Here is a 19,090-nt window from a genome sequence, read left to right on the forward strand (position 1 = left end):
GCATTGCAGTAATTCCACTTATATTTATATTATGTTAGTTGCTTATATATACATATATATATATATATATATATATATATATCAGACATAGAACCCTTCACAAGAATTAGAATGAACAGCTGATAGTGAACTCTTCACAACAATTAGATCTAGTAGAATGAAAGGCTGATAGTGTTCTCTTTACTCTTATGCCGCGTACACACAACCGTTTTTCATGACGTTAAAAATGCAATTTTTTTAAATAGTCATTAAAAACGATCGTGTGTAGGCTCCAGAGCATTTTTCTCGACGTGAAAAATGGGCATTAAAAATTTAGAACATGCTCTAAATTTTTGCGTCATTTTTCACGTGAAAAACGGTTGTGTGTAGGCTTTAACGACGTGAAAAAAAACACGCATGCTCAGAGGCAAGTTATGAGACGGGAGCACTCGTTCTGGTAAAACTAGCATTTGTAATGGAGATAGCACGCTGTAACAGACTGAAAAGCACAAAGACTGAAAAGCGCAAATCGTCTCTCACCAAACTTTTACTAACACAAAATCAGCAAAAGCAGCCCAAAGGGTGGCATCATCTGAATGGAACTTCCCCTTTATAGTGCCGTCGTACGTGTTGTACGACACCGCGCTTTGCTCGAGCATTTTTTTCTCGATCGTGTGTATGCAAGGCAGGCTTTACAAGAATCACGTAAAAAAAAACTTAGTTTTTTCTAGGACATTAAAAATGGTCATGTAGAACTAGAGTCAACACTTATTTTCATTTGCAATAATTACACTGCTAACGTACTAGAAACACTAGGAATAAAAGTGATCATATTTTTTTTTTTTAATTAAGTAAAATTAACAATAATACAATTTTTTTTTTAAAGTGCCCCTGTCCCCGTGTGCTTGCATGCAGAAGCGAACACATACTTAAGACCCGCCCACATATGAAAATGGTGTTCAAACCACACATGTGAGGTGTCGCCGCGAACGTTAGAGCGAGAGAAATAATTCTAGCCATAGACCTCCTCTGTAACTCAAAACATGTAACCAGTAAAATTTTAAAAAGCTTCGCCTATGGGGATTTTTAGGTTCCTGAAGTTTGGCGTCATTCCACGAGCGTGTGCAATTTTGAAGCGTGACATGTTAGGTATCTATTTATTCGGTGTAACTTCATCTTTCACATTATGCAAACAAATTGGGCTAACTTTACTGTTTTGCTTTTTTTTTAAGCATGAAACAGTTTTTTTTTTAAACGCGTTTGAAAAATTGCTGCGCAAATACCGTGCGAGATAATTGACCGCCGTTGTATTCTCTAGGGTCTCTGCTAAAAAAACATATATAGTGTTTGGGGGTTCTATGTAATTTTTTACATGTAGAAACAAAGGGGTAGATCCACAAAGAAATTACGCCGGCGTATAATTTCAAAATTCCCACGTCGTATCTTTGTTTTGAATCCTCAAAACAAGATACGACGGCATCTCGGCTAGATCCGACAGGCGTATGCAATTTTTCGGCGTCCGCTAGGTGGTGTTCCCGTCGTAATCCGCGTCGAGTATGCAAATGAGCTATTTCCGACGATCCACGAACGTACGTCCGGCCGTCGCATTTTTTTACGTCGTTTCCGTTCGGCTTTTTCCGGCGTATAGTTAAAGCTGCTATATGGTGGCGTACTCAATGTTAAGTATGGCCGTCGTTCCCGCGTATAATTTTGAAAATTTTATGTTGTTTGCGTAAGTAGTCCGTGAATGGGGCTGGACGCCATTTACGTTCACGTCGAAACCAATGATGTCCTTGCAACGTCATTTGGAGCAATGCACCCTGGGAGTTTTTACGGACGGCGCATGCGCCGTTCGTTCGGCGCGGGGACGCGCTTCATTTAAATGAAACACGGCCCCCTACCCGCCGAATTTGAATTCCGCGCCCTTACGCCGCGAGAGATACGCTACGCTGCCGTAACTTATGGCGCGGATTCGTTGAGGATTCAAACCAACTAAAAGTAAGTTACAGCGGCGTAGCGTATCTTAGATACACTGCGCCCAGCGCAGATGTATGTGGATCTGCCCCTTAGTGTCAGAATTGGTTAAAAAAGAGTAAACACAGTTGATTGATAATAATTGGCTTCAGCCAAACACTAACCATGAGTGAAAGAAAAATGTTTGTGTTATCATTCATGTTCTCTGAAAAATTATCAAGAAATCATAAATTCTGCCAGGGTATGTAAACTTATGAACTGTATATGAGGTTTTATTTTACCTCCTAACTTTTTAAGAGGTAGAGGTAGTATCTTACTGCATCAATCAGAAGTCAAGAAGCTTCACATGATCTCCAGTACTGGTGGTGCAGAAACAATTGGTGTCCCTCGGTAGAGGACTACCTTCCTATGGGGATGCTAACCCTTGTGTGCTATGTTGGTATCTTCTGGCAGAGCAGGTCAAGTTGTTCATTTTCATTTTTGATAAAAATATAGCAAGCTACCAGCAGAGTTAATTTTGAGTTATTCCCTCGTCTGTAGCTTCTTTGAACGAAGCAGATTGTTTTTTCAATCCTTACAATCACCAAGCTAGTTCAACCTCCCCATCAATGTTTACTACTATGCCATACTTGGTATACCTTTCCCCTGCCCCACACACAGTCCTTTGTGTGTCTTTAGCCTTGCAGATGCCTTATATCCAACACCCCCCTCCCCAAGTTTCTTGTATCCTGCCAATGTCAAGATAAATTCTCCTAGTCAGAAGTGGTAACTAGGCAACACAATTAATAGTGTGAAGGGGCCACCTTGTTGGCATAGCGATACAGTCTATGAAAATTTTCTCCATGATGAACTGCACTATCTGCAGTATGAAGTATGTATATTGCTGGCTACACTTGCCATATAATTGCCAAAGCACAGCATTTTCTTTTGTAACACATTCTTTACATGCATAAAATAAGTATAAACCTAGTAATATATTACTTCCAACATTTATCTTTGTTGACGCTGCTTTGATGAAAGATTAGAGCTCTGCCCTTGAATGATCACTACAATTAGTATATTTGAAACTCTCTGCAGCCAAAGCCACATACTTTTGAATAGGAATGCTCATTAGAGCTTTTCTCGAATCTATCATTTATTTTCAGATGACTCATTTTCATTTGTTATTTATTATTATTATTATTATTTTGTAAGGATTTGTTTTATGTTCTTATTTTTACTTGGTTTGTTGTTTAATTTTGTCATAATCAATTTTTATATTCAAACACATAGGGTTTCCTATGTACTGTACTGTATATGCCAATGTAATGAATATCCTTAATGAACTGCTGCAAGGAAATCATTCATAGGATAAGCAACAGAAGAGGAGTGTGCTGTTTTTTTCCCCTGAAAGTCTATTAATAAATAAACAAACTTGCATTGAGATATCAGGAGAAAGCATAGCAAGTACTGTATATGTAATGAGCAAAAATAGAAGTATAGTTAACATGCAGAAACTATCATGTTTTTAGTGAGTATACTTTATAAGCTATAATTGCACCCTTTACCTAATTTTGACACACCTTTTTATATTTTAATAGATGTCTGTATGATATTTTTATGACTGCATTTTATATAAAGGTTTTGTAATGTTTACCTCTTGTGGCTGGGAATCAAAAAAAGCATCCTTGTTGACTGCTGCGGTTTAATTTATTACAGGATAAGCCATATAGAGATACTAATCGTGATGTTTTTAGACCATCAGAGCAGAGAGGAACAGAAAGCACAATCACTGCGCAGCACGGCTCAGCAGGATGCAGAGCAGCGTGCTTAATTACCAATTATGGCTACCCCCTGTGCATATACAATACATTGACTAATACACTGAAAAATTTACTTTCTGGTCTCATACATGTGTACAAAAACTTTAAAAAAAAGACTATAAATTCCCTTTTATTCTCAAAGAGTTTTCATATTAAAGTGGAACAGATAAATTATTTTTATTTTACCTGTCTGGTTATAATCTCAAATTGCCAGAGTGATAGTGGAAAGCATCTACCATGAAACAAATGAGTGGGATCTGTCTTTGATGACTTCTGTTTAAAAATGCTAGTTGCTTGGCCGTATCTAGCTTTTTTTGACATTTTCAATACATTTGTAGTCACTGACTCAGAATAAGTATATAGGGCCAGATCCTCAAAAGGGATACGCCGGCGTATCTACTGATACGCCGTCGTATCCCTGTTTCTATCTTTGGAACTGATCCACAAAATCAGTTTCCCAAAGATAGGCAGAAGATCCGGCATGTGTAAGGGACTTACACTGCCGGATCTTAGGATGCAGTACCGCATCCGCCGCTGGGGGCATTACGCGTCGAAATGCCGCTTCGGGTATGCAAATTAGCACTTACGGAGATCCACGAAGCTTTTACGCTTTGTTTTTTCTCCGTAAGTATTAAGTTGCATGTGTAAAATTAGGGCTGCTTTTACAAAGTGTAAACTGTTTACACCTTGTAAAAGTAGACCCTTCTGTCCAGCGACGCGTTTGTTTTTTGTTTTAATTTTTTTTTTTGCCGTATCTTTTTTTTTTTCGACGCAACTTTATTGACCCAGCGCGATCCACAAAGCTCGGCGTAACGTAATTTCACGCTATGCACGTCGGGAAAATGACGTCACGAGCATGCGCAGTACGGCCGGCGCGGGAGCGCGCCTAATTTAAATGGGAATCGCCCCAATTTGTAGAGGAACGCCTTGCGCCGGCGGAATTTAAGTTACACAGCCGAAAGTTTCTAGGTAAGTGCTTTGTGGATCGGGCACTTAGGTAGAAATTTTAAGGCAGTGTAACTTAAATGGGAATTTTTACGTTACGCCGGCTCTTTGTGGATCTGGCCCATAGTAACTGAAATCAGTCAGGGCTCTTTATCTTTATACTTTTTCTGGGTCACTAACTCAAAGACGTATTGAAACCAGGAGATCACCATAAGGCCTGGTTCACACTGGTGTGACAATCACCTTGATTATGAGAGCACAAGTCTCATGACATGTATATTTCCCTATGAGAACTGTCTTAACTGCTCTGATTTGTGTCGGTCCAACTTTGGAAAAGGTTCCTGCACTACTTTGGTCAGACTTCTGTCTGATTTCAGCACACAGAATTGAATGGAAGTCGCATCTTAACTGATCCAACTTGTGACATGTGACTTCTGCTCCATGGCAATGTTAGCAATGCAAAATGTGCCCCCCCAACCCAAAGCACCTTGCCCTCATGTTGATAGGACAAGGGTCTCTTCCCCACAACCCTGAGAAGTGGTTGTGGGGGGCTGCGGGCAAAGGGCTAATTGGAATTTGGAAGACCCCTTTGAGAAAGGGGGCCCCCCAGATCCCACCCCAAACCATTCACTCCAAAAAAACTGTGTAGTTTAACAAAAAACATGAGGCAGTCCTTTATTTAAAATTATGAATGTCCCTCGTTGTAGATCCAACTTCAATCACAATAGCTGCTGCCGCTGACCCGATAAAAACAAAAATGCTCCTTCCTCGACGAATGCTCACACGCTCTGGCAGCTCCGATAATTGGCAGTTCTTAAAAAACTATGGGGTGTGGCAATGCAGTGACATAACTTGATATTTTGCTGAATGCTGCTATAAACGCTGCAAAGTCTATTCTAAAAGCCAATGTTTTCTGGCGCATACAACACAGGACCTGAATGGTATATTAAAGTTTATCATGTACTTCTCTGCACTTTCAACTAGTTGAAAAGCTGCTGGCATGTACAGTTTACAGGGGGCTGCTGGCCCTCGTTCACCTTTAGTTGCTGACATTACCTACAAAACTGTTTAATTGGTTTCCTTAATTTATGAGTTGCACTAGGAACAATAGTCAGGGCTGCTCAGAGTGCTAATTGAAAAGCACTTCAGAAATAAATGTAGAAATAAAAAATAAAATCCTCAGAGTGAAAAAGGCAGCTTTCGAAGCTATGCAATTCATGGTAACAGCTCAGGCAGAAGAGGTTTACATAAGGACATTTTTCTACACTCATCCTATTTTAAAACCTTTCAGCTATAATTTTCCTGAGAGGACATGCTGTGAAAGTGAGGTTATTTGAAAAACATGGTATCCAGTACCCTAGATTATTTACACTTGTATATTTACTTTATGTCTTACTAGTACAAGAGTCATCTGAATTGTCCCTGTCAATCAGAGACAAGCCTACATTCATATTTCTTAAGTATCACACCACTGACCCCCTCGTTATCAGTGGAATGGAGTGGGTAAAATGATAAGATGAACCTATTCTTTACCTGCTTACATTTTTATTTAGTAAGGGAAGAAATAATATGTTAAAGCCAATAGCCAACAACAACCAATCAGATGTCATCTGTTATTTCTACGATACTAAAATGTCATATGCTAAAATCTGATTTGCCATGGATGGGAGCTGGCAATAGTGCCCATGCTTTTTTCTCTGCCAATTCAGAGGCTCACACAACTGTTCATACTAAATAGAGTATATTGTACCCCACAAAAACTGTTCCATGTGGGGGGGCGGGATGCTCCGGCTGACCTGTTTCAGGCTGTGAAGGTGACCCAAAAGCTGTATGACACCTATGATACCGCTATTGTCCTAGATCCTCTTCTTTGTATGTTGAGGGTGCTAGATGAGGAGACACTTCTCCCATAAATCGTAGCTCCTGCGGCTAGATTCCTGTTCTTGGCCCAAAAATTGACAACCTTGATGTGGTTATTCCCCCATGCTCCTACTTTCGAGGAATAGAGACACAAAACCAATACTATCCTGCACAGGTAAAAAGTCATTTCCAGTTTAGGCTCTTGCCAGGACTGGCACCTGAAAGCAGCAACTGTTCTAAAAAAAAGAGTCTTTTCAATCTAGTAAAAATTTAAAAAGTTTAATTATATAATGTTCATGACCAAACCAAGTACATGTTATGATCCTGTAATTTCAGAATATACAAACCTTGTTATGGGTACAAGTTAGGTGTTCGATTTCTGGAAATAAAAGCCACACTGAACTCATTCAAGACCATTGTGGATAGGTTTTATCTACTAAAGTTTGTATGACAAATAGAGAAGCTTATTGTCTGGGATCAAATTTAGAACTTCAGTGGATATGTGGCAAGCTGTGTTGCTCTGAAACCTTATGATTTAATACAGTTGCAATATTCAACATTGTACGTTAAATACCCAGGGGTAACAGGCCAGAAATGTTAACTGAATGTTGTATGTGTTTAATGAAAAAAATCCAAGTAATAAATATGGAAAAAAATCTGGTGGCTGTGGGTAATCATACAGTACATCAGAGAATTTGCACTGTGTTGTTAAATGGGCCTTACTCTATATCTCAAAAGCAATTTGAACTGCCGAAACCATGTAAGATCTAAACTACTCCAGAGATTTTTTGCTCAGTAGCTTAGGAATAATCCTTTGTTGACAAGTGTCTCATTCAAACTATCAAGCCAACGACAGGCTGACCTCAAGCTAGTGATCTATAAAAAATACACAATGCCACACATAGGCTTCTTATTAGATTTTATATATAGTAAGAAAGAGTTAGAAACCTCACCTAGGGCCTTGTTATGGTCTGTGTTCCCTGTCTTCAAAACATGGCAGCAATTGAGTGGACATTTTCTCAATGTGGGAATAAATTTCACATATTATTTGTCACAAGGACATTTGTCTCAGTTGGAAAATTTCCCCTCGCTTTCCAGTGACAACTGTAAAATTTGGGATTTTTCCTTTGTGTTCAAGTGACAATGGTCATCAGGATAAGTGGCGAGAGGCAATCTTTCTATAGCGGATGCAGGTGGTGATGAAAAACAGACCACACTGCCAGCCATTTCCCCATCTATTCCCTATCCCTATTCTGCTATTTTCTACTACAAATTTTTTTTTTGCTGCAGTTCTACTTAAATAAATAGCAAAAATGACCAATCAAATACAATACATTACTATTACATTACTATGAAGCTATACGCATGACTGTATAGGTAGCCATTCCTACTTCTGGATGTTAATGTTTCTTCACCAGAAGCAGGTTTTTCATTTCAATGAAAGATCTATATCTCTTTGGCTTTTATTTTTCTACAGGCTTCTAAAGTAGTGTAAACCTTTTTTTTGTTGAAAGTTCTCAAACATTTTAATTCTGAGCAGATGATGGGCTAAATATTCATTGATTCTATTAGATCTGCTGGATGACCACCTGGCATGACCATAATAGCGTAGTATTAGTTCTTAATTTGTTTTGCATTTTAGAGAATTTATTTGTTGGTCATTTGTTAGGGCCACAACATTTATGAAATAACAATGGGAGTCCTGTGCCCACTGTTAAACTAAATAAAATAAAGCTAATTATTTCAAATGGTTGGGCTGTTTCTCTCTCACTATTTCAGGTCACTCTCCTCAACTTTTACTAGCAAATAAGCTGGAAAAAAGGGGACGGCAGTTCCTGTGAAAAATTGACACAAGCTGTAAAAGGTGTTTGGTGGCAATCTTTTCAGCAGGATTTAAGTTTCAATCTGTGTTTGGATCTCCAGGCATTCCTGTCAGTGAGTGGACGTTCATGCAAGCCTCCTTTTATAGTTAACCTTTGTTCTTTTTACAGGTTGGTGGGTGAGTGTTGTCGGGTGTTTTGCAGCAAAATGTGTAAAACTCAATTATAGCAGTGGTAGTAGGGCTTGGTGATCTCCAGAAGATAGAAACTCCAGAGGACATACGGCAATGGATGATTAATTTGAGCGCGACATTTATCCTACATCAGGATAAGATATCTCCCTACATGAATACTTTTTGGTTTAGCATCCTGAGCAAGTTTACTGCATCCTAGGTCAGCTTTCTGTAAGAACTGATGATGCTGATTTACTGTCCAATGAGGAGGTTATAAGCGGAATAGTTATATAAAAAGCTGAATTGCTGAACCAGGGAGAGGAATTTCTCACTCAGGAACTACACATCACCCATCTGTCAGTACAAAATGTGTGCAAATCTCAAGTTCGGCTGTACAAAATAAGAAAGCCCTTGGGAAGTAAAACTTTAAAACATACTGTTTATGTATTTCAATATGTAGCTTAGTCATTTACCTGGGGTTTTACTGTAATATGCCCTTACGAGCTACAACGCTATATACAAATCAGAAACATATCAGACAAATAACTGTAAAGCCTCGTACACACGACCGAGGAACTCGACGGGCGAAACACATCGTTTTCCTCGTCGAGTTCCTTGTTAGGCTCTCGAGGAACTCGACAAGGCAAGTTTCTCCATTCCCGCCGAGGAAATAGAGAACTTGCTCTCTTTTTGGCTCGTCGAGTTTCTCGACAGTTTCCTCGACGAAAATGTACACACGGCCGACTTCCTCTGCAAAAAAATATCTCCCAGCAAGTTTCTTGCTGGTTTTTGCAGAGAAACTCGGTCGTGTGTACGAGGCTTTACACTGTAAACATGTGCTAATTTTTAAATGCAAGTCCATATAGTGCCATTGTCATCAGGGCCATCTTTTAGTACTGAGACATTTGACTCTGATTTCATCTAAAAGTCTTGAATAAACTAACAAAAATGATATTTGCATAGTCTCTTCTACTTCCCTCTTAAGTAATCATCAGGATCCCAGTTGTAGAGGATATACTGGATGCTACAATATCAGTAAACAAAGCACTCATAGCAATGTGATCCTTAAAAGGTTACAATTAAAAAATGATATAATTATAATTGGAATGTCCCCATGCACACAACACAGCCCTCTGAACTATCCTCACATGCTCTACATAACATTTTGCCTCATACAAGCCTGCAGTCATGTTTATTATAAACTGTTTTACTTCAAACGATTCATTTTCTGCTTGGTGATTCTCTTTGTCTTCCATTTAAATTGTTTACTCATCATGCTATTAAACCTGACAATTTATGCTTGACTAGAATTGCAATGCTTCAACAGAAAACCACAAGGATGTTATTTTGATATTGTTCCTCAACATGCTACGTTACCCCACATTACAAAGAATAGAAATTAAAGCATATTCAAATTTAACTCAGGAAATGGACCAGTGTGAATCATTATTCAGGCTCAATAATGTGAAATAATGTACAAAACATTTAGTTACCTTCTGTGTAGCCCTACCCTAGACCAATATGTAGAGAAGAACATGAAGGAGTTGGTATAATTTAGAGTGAATGTAAGGACTATTTTTTGCAAAGCACAATTCCTTTAACAGAACCAGTTTATTCATTTTTAATCATTCACCTGATTTCAGCCCTTAGGACGCAGTTCGGGAAACCCGCAAAACCATCTGGTGCAGTGTATTTTTGAAAAGTACTACATGCACTAATTTGGTGCGATCCAGAGTGATTTTCACCACACAGGAACGTGGACCACATTCCTGTGTGATTCAATAGTGAACCAGTCCCTAAATTGTATTTAAAGCTATAACTTTTGACCAAGTTATAGCCCCTGCCATGCCTTTAGTGCTGTCGGCACCTCCACTAGAGAGACTCATTCTTTCTATTTGTTCTGGTTCCTACAGTTATCAGAACTGGAAGTGAGGAAAAAATCCCCAAATTTTTGTTGGAATTTAAGAGTAATGAGGAAATTCTCCAATGGCAACACTTGGAAATAGCCTTACATAGCTGTCACCAGAACATCACTTTTTCTTCTCACTTCCTGCTGTCTACAATACACGGTAAGAAGTAAAAATAAATGTCTCCAATATGACATGCTGATACAATAGATAGACACCTATGGTAAGACCATTAAAAAAGTCCTTCTGGATAATATGTACCTGTATACTTAAAAAAAAATACACATCAGCAAAAAAGATAATGAACACTAAATACAAAGTTAATGATTGTAGTGCCTTGTCACTTAATGTTTAAGGCTGGGTTCACACTGATGCAAATTGAATGCAGGTTTCCCTGCATCCAATTCGCATGACAGGAGACTGTAACCGACTCTCAATTAAGTCAGTTCACACAGCTCCGTTTCGGCCACGGATCAGATGGCACAAGGGTCCTGTGCGTCTTTGGCTCTGTTTCAGATCTGAATTCATGCAAAAAATTGGACCTGATTCGTCCCTGAAATGGAGAACAGGGACATATTGGACCCCTGCTGTGAGCCGCATTTGAAGACCGTGTGAACCCAGCCTTAAATAGCCATTTATGTTCTAGTGCTTTTTAATGTTTTATACCATATGTATCGGCATATAACACGCACAGGCGTATAAAACGCACCTTAACTTTATGAGGGAAGTTTCAGGAAAAAATACTTTCCACAGCCCCCTGCGTATAACACGCAGGCACAGTTTACCCTCTATTTTCAGGGTAAAAAAGTGAGTGTTATACGCCAATAAATACAGTATTCACTGTATTGTAGGATAGCATGAAGTTTAGATGAGAACCTGGCACCTTACAGATAGGAAAAATATTCTACCTAACTAGGGAGTCTGTACATCCTTGAGTGTATATAGTAAGGTAGTAATACTATACCAAGCTTGCCTTATGGTCCATAGCACTCACAATATGATATTCTTCAGTCTATCTCTAAACTCACATTTAATCCCATTTACTGTACATACGATGATGTTACACTGTTAGGCCCGTAGGTTATATTAAACATTTCCCCATTTACTTGTAGTGACACTAAATGATATAATTATTTTCCATAAGTATTCCATGCACATCCACTACTTAAAAGAGAAGTATGGTCAAAGCTTTATTGGTCATGTGTCTTTTGTAAATCACAGGAGGACATGTACTTGTCCTCATGTGACCCAGAGTAAGCTGATAGCAGGCTACTGCTGATGAGGCAGAACTGCCCCAGGCTCAGGAAGTATCCTGACAATATTGTGGCCAGCCATTTCCATCCCCTCTCCAGTCCGGCGCTTCAGTGAGCGCTGGAGGAGCAGAGCAGAAAGTGATGTCTGGAAGACACTGATCTCCACTAAGAGCAGAGAACTGAGTGATCAGCGGTTATGTGATTGCCAAGTTCTCGGTCTTAGAGCCGACATGGAACAGCTGCAGCAACACACTGGTGATTTTTTAAATCCCATGCTTCTCCTTTAATGGCCCTGTAAAAAAATGTTTTCATTAAATCTTTTTTACTAAGTGTTTCTGCCTCCTTGTAATGTCCTCTGTAAGTTCCCAAGCCTCTCCTTTTCCCTTTAATGTACTGTGCATGTTAGTTACGGTTATGTGCACTGCTCTGTTTAAACTACACATCCCATATTTTATAATCCATAGTCCCTAGTCCATCTTGGGAGCGAGCAAGAGAGGGTGGCTATGTTTCTACATACATACAGTAGGACCATGGAGAACGACTGTAGCCACCCTCTAACAGGAAGTCAGATCACAGCAGCAAAAAAATAAAATAATGTGGAGAAGGCTGAGAGCAATAGAAGGTACTTTTTAAGTTAGGAATACATACATGAATAGTTTTTTTTTTGTGTCAAGTTAAAGCCCAACTCCAAACACCAGTGATAAATTTTGTGAGTGGCCAAGTGTAAAGATGTGTGAAGACACAACACCAGCGCAATGTCTATCGTACATACAATGCTGAGATTGCAGACTTGTAGTAGGAGCTGTACAATCCAGCAGAACTAAAAAGACTAATTTTAAAACTTTCTATACAAATCTGAGATTCACTTACTACTCTGCTGAGGTAACCACTTACTTAAAGCTCTAGAATATAAAAATACTGGTACCTGGACTAAGGCTTCTGTCTAAAATTCCATAAAGTGGCGTTCCATGTTCAAACAGTTTATAATCTGCACATACTTTCCTGCATGTTTGACACCCTATGTTGGGTTTTATGCAGAGTCTATTTTATTGTTAAAACACAAAGCAGGGAGTAAAGGAGAAACATGCTATTAAAGGCAACCAAAATAAAAATCTGTGCCAATTCCTATGAAACAACTGCTGGCACATTTAAAAGCAATCCAAAATGTAACTAGTTGCAGGTTGGTCAGTACAATTATCTAAACAAAAGTTACCTTAAATTGGAAAAACAAGACAGCCCTGATGAATAATAAGGCACAGGTGGTTTCTGTTGAAGGGTCAATGGGGTAAAATTCAGGAATGATGAGAGGATTACAAAAAAATAAAATAATGTTTTGATCTGATTGCACTGGGGATAAAAATAAAGACACTAAGATGAAAACAAAATAGTGCCATGAATTACATATGGGGTTTCTGATGGGCTTGATTTTACGTCAAAACTCACCATCTCAAAACCACTTCTTTTCATCCGCCTGCAGGACTTGAGGTAAGTGCGTATACGTTTTCTGGCACGCTCTTGGTACTCAGGAAATTGTCGCCTGCATGAGTCAATGATTGCCTGGATCTTTTCTTTGGGCTGCTTAGAGATAGGGACCATTCGGTCCAAGTTTTCATCTACAAACAGCCTGACAAACATCTGTTGGTAAGAGAGAGACAGAGGAGAAGGGATTGGAGGGGCTGCTCTTGTCTCTCATCTTACTACCACATCTTCCACAGAGACAGGAGTAGAGACTTTCCATGAAAACAATAATGTATAAACAGAGATACATCATTCTAAACCGAGAACACTTCCTGGTGGAAATAATAATGGGATACACCAGCAGACAATAAACTATTAAAGATGCAAAGAAAAGGGAATCCCAAAAAAAGCATACTTTGGAAACTTTTTTTTAATGTGCTCTGCATTGAGATTATACTCCGAAATCAAACCACAGGCACAGACATTTACAGAGAATAAAGCACACAACACTAACACAACAGCAACACAGGAAACAAAAACATTGTGCACATTCCCTAAGACAAAGGGGTAAAATAATAAAATGATGATAAAACTAAAAACAGCAACTAATTAAAGCTTGCAACTTTAGGACCTCACTTTTTATTATCAGAAGGTAAAGATTTATAGAAGGCCAGAGTCTCTGACAGAAAAGCATTTTAGGACAGTCATTATATAGTAAATAGGTAAGGGGTGCTACTGGTAACTTATTTAACACCTAACTAGCATTTTTTTTTTAGTTTTGCATTAAGCAGAAAATAATTAAACATCTTGTCGGGTTTTTATTTCTGTCTGTGACAACATTGGGAAACTATTCCTGTACCTCTGACACCCATACAAGAAATGGGGAGTGGGGGCATTACTCAGACAGTGAAGTATAGACAGCAAGAAAAACATCCTCAGAGGTTCAAACGCTTACACTATAAAGATAGTTTTTTCTTTATCCCCTCTGGAGAGAGTTTTCATCCCTTTCCGTCCTGGAAGAATGTGAGGGGACATCTCCCAAATAAGATAATACACATGCCAATAACTTCTAGAAAGAGGATCTAACCCTTCCTTATTCTACCCAAGATGATATAACGAGTTTACAGATTCTGATCAAGCAGTTAAAGCATTTTAAAAACAACCCCTTATCCCTCTCTGTATCTATAAGCAGTGTGGAGAAATGAATTTCAAGCTTACAACACAGGCATTGTGTTTTTCTATGAGAACAGAATCTTGGCAGGATGTCAGCCCTCTAATGTAAACACACAACACGTGTTTCTAAGCTGTTAGAAAAGGACTGGTACCGCACTTCTGAGTGTTTGTTGCAAACATTGAGGACCTTTGAGAATGAATAACTTTACATTAAAAGCACCTAGAAAGATAAGAGATTGCATGTTTTGAATCCTCTTTACTGTTTGTTAAGAATATGTAAATAATTTAATGTCCATAATCTGGACACAGGTCCACTTTAAGTGAAGGGCCCAAAGAGACACTGATCCTGCACCTTATACTGGCTGGATTTCTCACCACACCCCACATTTACTGCCATTCTAAAGCTCTACAATTTTCTACAGGGTAAACAAATACTTATACTTTACGTTTATGAGGTGTACAGATTATAGGCATTTATACAACTTATTTACAGAGCAAATGCCATATATATTTAACTATTTGTAGGCATTAAAGCCCTTAAAGCAAATCTCTTATAATTTTTTTTAGAATATGAACACTTAGCTCCAAAGCATTTGCTGTGCATTAGGGTTCTATGCATACTGGTATTTTCATCTAAAGACAATTCAAACTTTCCCTGTGCAGCTGCTCTTTAGAACTGTAAGGAAAGACCTCAGCTCACATGCAGCAAAGGATATGATCTAAACTTCTGCCATTCATTTGCTGCCTGTATGCCGAGTCTTTTCTGTTCACCTAAGTGCTTCAACAATCAAGTTACCAAACTTAACTTTAGCAAAATGTTGCAGTCAAAATGTTGGAACATAGGGTGAGTTTGCTGGCACATAACTGTCATATACCAGCACACGTGTATTCACCAATCTGTACCTTTTTTAACAGGAAACAAAAATATAAAACAGGTACCTGGAATAATGTCTATTTTGGGAATCTGTTTTAGGATTAAGGATTTATTTTTATACAAATCTAGGGGTCTACCTTTATTTTCTTTCTGTTTTTTTTTCTGCTTGAAATTTTTTGACCAAAATACATATATACTACATGCAAACTGAAAGCAAAACGAAATAAATAAAAAAAAAACACAGAATAAAATGTGCCATAATGCCATTGGCTCAATTTACATCATAATCCCTGGCTTGTTCGACAGCAAAGCAAACCACTGTACTAAATGAAAATATGGAAAATAGTATTATAATCACAAAGGAACTATGGCCCATAACTACTATGTTTCTAAATTAAAAAGTTTTAATTTAAAAAAAAATTCCTTCAAATCTACCCATTGACTTCAGAATGATTATATTTCACCCATTTTGATTCCTTACATTAAAAGCTTTCAAGCGTTCTGCTTCCACGCCATCTACTTCAGTTGCCTTCTCTACATCCTCATGGTCATCGTGGTCATCTTCATCGTCATCGCCCCGATTTAAAGACAGATCTTCACCGCAACCACCTACACTTTCATTTTTACCAGAGTCATAGCTGGAGTAGCTATGTGCTGGAGACTGAGAAAAAAAAAAGAAGACATTAGCTTTTCATTGTCACCTACCCATTCAGGATAGTTCCTTATGATAAGATTAATCAGAGGACCACATTCATTTTTTGTTGCATACAGGTGATATAGGTATTGGTTTGCCTGTTTTTGCCACTAATGTAAACCTGCTCGGCAAGGGAAATACAGTTGAATAAAAACACAATTCATCCAATTCAACTTGAAGGTGTGTGTGTGTGACTACTATTTTCCATAGCAAAACAGATTTTTGAATTTATCCCCATTCCCGGGTGCGGGCTTAGTGGACATATATGACTACCTTTGGGCTATTCGCTTAGACCAAACGAAATACTGGTTACAAGACACTGAGACACCACTTTGGGTGGACATAGAAACTGCTCTATCACCAACTAAAGACCTAACACTACTACTTCTGGGAGACAGGTGGGACAAATGGGATATGACCTTGCTAACACCTCCAATGCAAGCTTCCATAAAGGTCTGGAGGTTCCTTCTGGAACAGAACTTCAGGGATCTGCAGAATACCAACTTCAACCTACCCTTGAAGCTGTTGGAAGCTAAAATTCCAATGTTAAAAGTCTTAGACCTGACCGACCGGGGGATAACTTATTTATCAGACTTGTATGAGGACTCTAGACACAAATCCGCTCACCAACTCATGTCACAATATCACCTCACGAACGACAAACTGTATAAATGCCTACAAATAACACATTACCTGAAATGCATGGCCCCGCCCACTATAGTACTGTCGAATAAAGTTTGGCAATTTTACTTTATAGACAAAAATTATAGGAAAGGTATATCTTTCTTTTACAATATGCTTCAGGACAAACTAACGTTCTCCAAAACGGTAGCAATGAAAAAATGGGAAGCAGATCTCAGGGTTCCCTTCTCAGAAGACCAATGGAAACGCACTTCCCAGGAACGTCACCCACTTGTTGATAGGGAACTTAATGCATATGATCTGGCAATGCCCAAACACTAAATGCCTTTGGAACCATGTATTTCCACTTATTTCCTCCCTGACTGGACTACTCATAACCCCTGACCCCGCCTTAGCGATTCTACATTTAAATATTGAACATTTTCCACACAATGTTAGACCGGTAGTAACCCACATACTTTTAGAAACCCGTTCACTGATTCTGAGACATTGGAAGCCCAACAAATCCATAAATATTTCTGATGTAAAAATGGCGGTGCATAGGAATTACACATTCGAACAATTGCTAGCTATTAATGCTCTGAATTGTAAAAAGTTTGACGATTGTTGGTCAATCTGGCCCAAAAACATTTAATCTAGTAAGTGATTTTATATATGATGTAATGCTGTATATCGGATGCTGTGTATATCACCTTCTGTTTTCTTCTTTGTACAAATTGAAAATTTTCAATAAATACTATTGATAAAAAAATAAATAAAATGTATCCCCATTCCCCACTGACACAACCAACTGTGGAAGGGAGTTTCACATCCTCACTGCTCTAACAGCAAAGAACCCCTTACACAGTATGAGCTTGAACGACTTCTCATCCAACTTCATTGTGTGGTTGTGTGTCTTTTTTTATAGCCCGTTGGTTAAATTGTTTCCACCCAATGTTAGAGGCATCATTTAAAGATTTGTATATTGTGATCACATCCTCTCTTAAGCGTCTCTTCTCCAGGAACTATGGCCCGGATTCACAAAGCACTTACGCCGTCGTATCTATGCGCCGTGCCCATAAACTGAGATACGCCTGAAAATAGGCTTCATCCGACCGACGTAACTTTCCTACGCCGGCATATTGTGGGCACATATTTACGCTGGGCGCATTTGCCGCTCCCATTGATTTTCTATGCACACATGCAAATGAGGGAGATACGCCGATTCACGAACGTACTTGCGCCCGACGCATAATATACGCGGTTTGCGTAAGTCGTACGTCTGGCGTAAAGTTATTCCCCATATAGGAGGCGCAACTCATGCAAAGGTATGGACCAGAGAACACAAGCCGTCTTATCTTTTGTCGTTTACGTTGTACGTGAATAGGGCTTGGCGTAGGTTACGTTCACGTCATAGGCAGTGATCCGTCGTATCTTAGGGAGTAGTTCTGACGTGATTCTGAGCATGCGCACAGGGATGCGGCCACGGGACGGCGCATGCGCCGTTCATTTTAAGTACTTCTATGGCGCTTGCCCCATCATTTGCATGGGGTCACGCCTCATTAGCATGGCTCACGCCCACTTCCACCTACGCTGGCTTACGCAGAGGAAACCAAGCGTATCTTTAAGAGCGAGTGGGAGCAAGTGCTTGGTGGATCCAGTGATTGCCTCTGTGCGCTGCGTCGGGGTAGCGTATATTAGATGCGCTACGCCCGCATAAATATGCGCCGATGTATGTGAATCCGGGCCTATATGTCTAATAATTGTAGTCATTCCTCATAACCGAGGTTCTCCAGCCCCCTTATTAGCTTTGTTACCCTTCTCTGGACTCTCTCCAATTCAAGCACATCCTTCCTAAACCCCTAGTTTATTGCATGTCCTGGATACTCCAACAGCAAGCAAGCCTTCCCTGCCATAATTCCTAACTCTTTTTCTGCCCACTTTGCGTGCTCCCATCCACTGTTACTGCCAATGCTATCCTAAATCTATGCATAAAAAGAAAGCAGATATTTTGCTTGTGCTTAGTCAATGAAAGAGCCCCCTGTCCCCCATGTAGCTACAGCATAATGTATCTTAGACCCCAGGCTCTATATTATATAAATATAAATTTGAAGTTCAGCTCCAGCCAAAACTTGTCACTGGGTTTTAATGTTAACATGTTTTTTTTGTGCTTTCTGTGTCCCCATTGGGTCAATTTCCACCCACTTCCTATCCCGGTGACAAACTGTGTAACAGGTTGTGACAGGGTGCCAGTGATGCAAGAACTCAGACTGAAGCAATTAAAACCTAAATAGGGTTTCATGTCTTCCCTACTCTATCTACATCATGGCCTGAGTTGGACTTTTGATTACATTAATGTATTTAAAGTCCATACTTTAAATATAAAATAATTCAAATAATATAACACTGATGCACAATAATTGTAACAGGAGGCTACACTGGGAACTACTGCTATTACTAACTGTGTATATGAAAAAGTGCTCCCTTATGGCACCTATGGTTACCATCTATTGACATATCAAAAACTGGACACCTGCAAGAAACTCCACTAAAAAGT

The 19,090-nt window shown here is 39.1% G+C and overlaps 1 protein-coding gene across 2 annotated transcripts in view; it reads right to left on the reverse strand.

Moving 5' to 3' along the window:
• NOL4 (nucleolar protein 4) overlaps positions 1 to 19,090 on the reverse strand; it is a 359,633-nt gene that overhangs the window by 37,400 nt on the left and 303,143 nt on the right. The window contains exons 7-8 of one of the 2 annotated variants that reach the window (XM_040354133.1): positions 15,700 to 15,879; positions 13,157 to 13,348 (exon numbers count right to left, since the gene is read on the reverse strand). In XM_040354133.1, the coding sequence (XP_040210067.1) occupies positions 13,157 to 13,348; positions 15,700 to 15,879 (372 nt within the window). The remainder of the gene's footprint in view (positions 1 to 13,156; positions 13,349 to 15,699; positions 15,880 to 19,090) is intronic. The other variant, XM_040354134.1, reaches the window with a different exon arrangement.

This window comes from Rana temporaria, chromosome 5 (genome assembly GCF_905171775.1).
Source record: "Rana temporaria chromosome 5, aRanTem1.1, whole genome shotgun sequence".
NCBI classification, from domain to species: domain Eukaryota; kingdom Metazoa; phylum Chordata; class Amphibia; order Anura; family Ranidae; genus Rana; species Rana temporaria.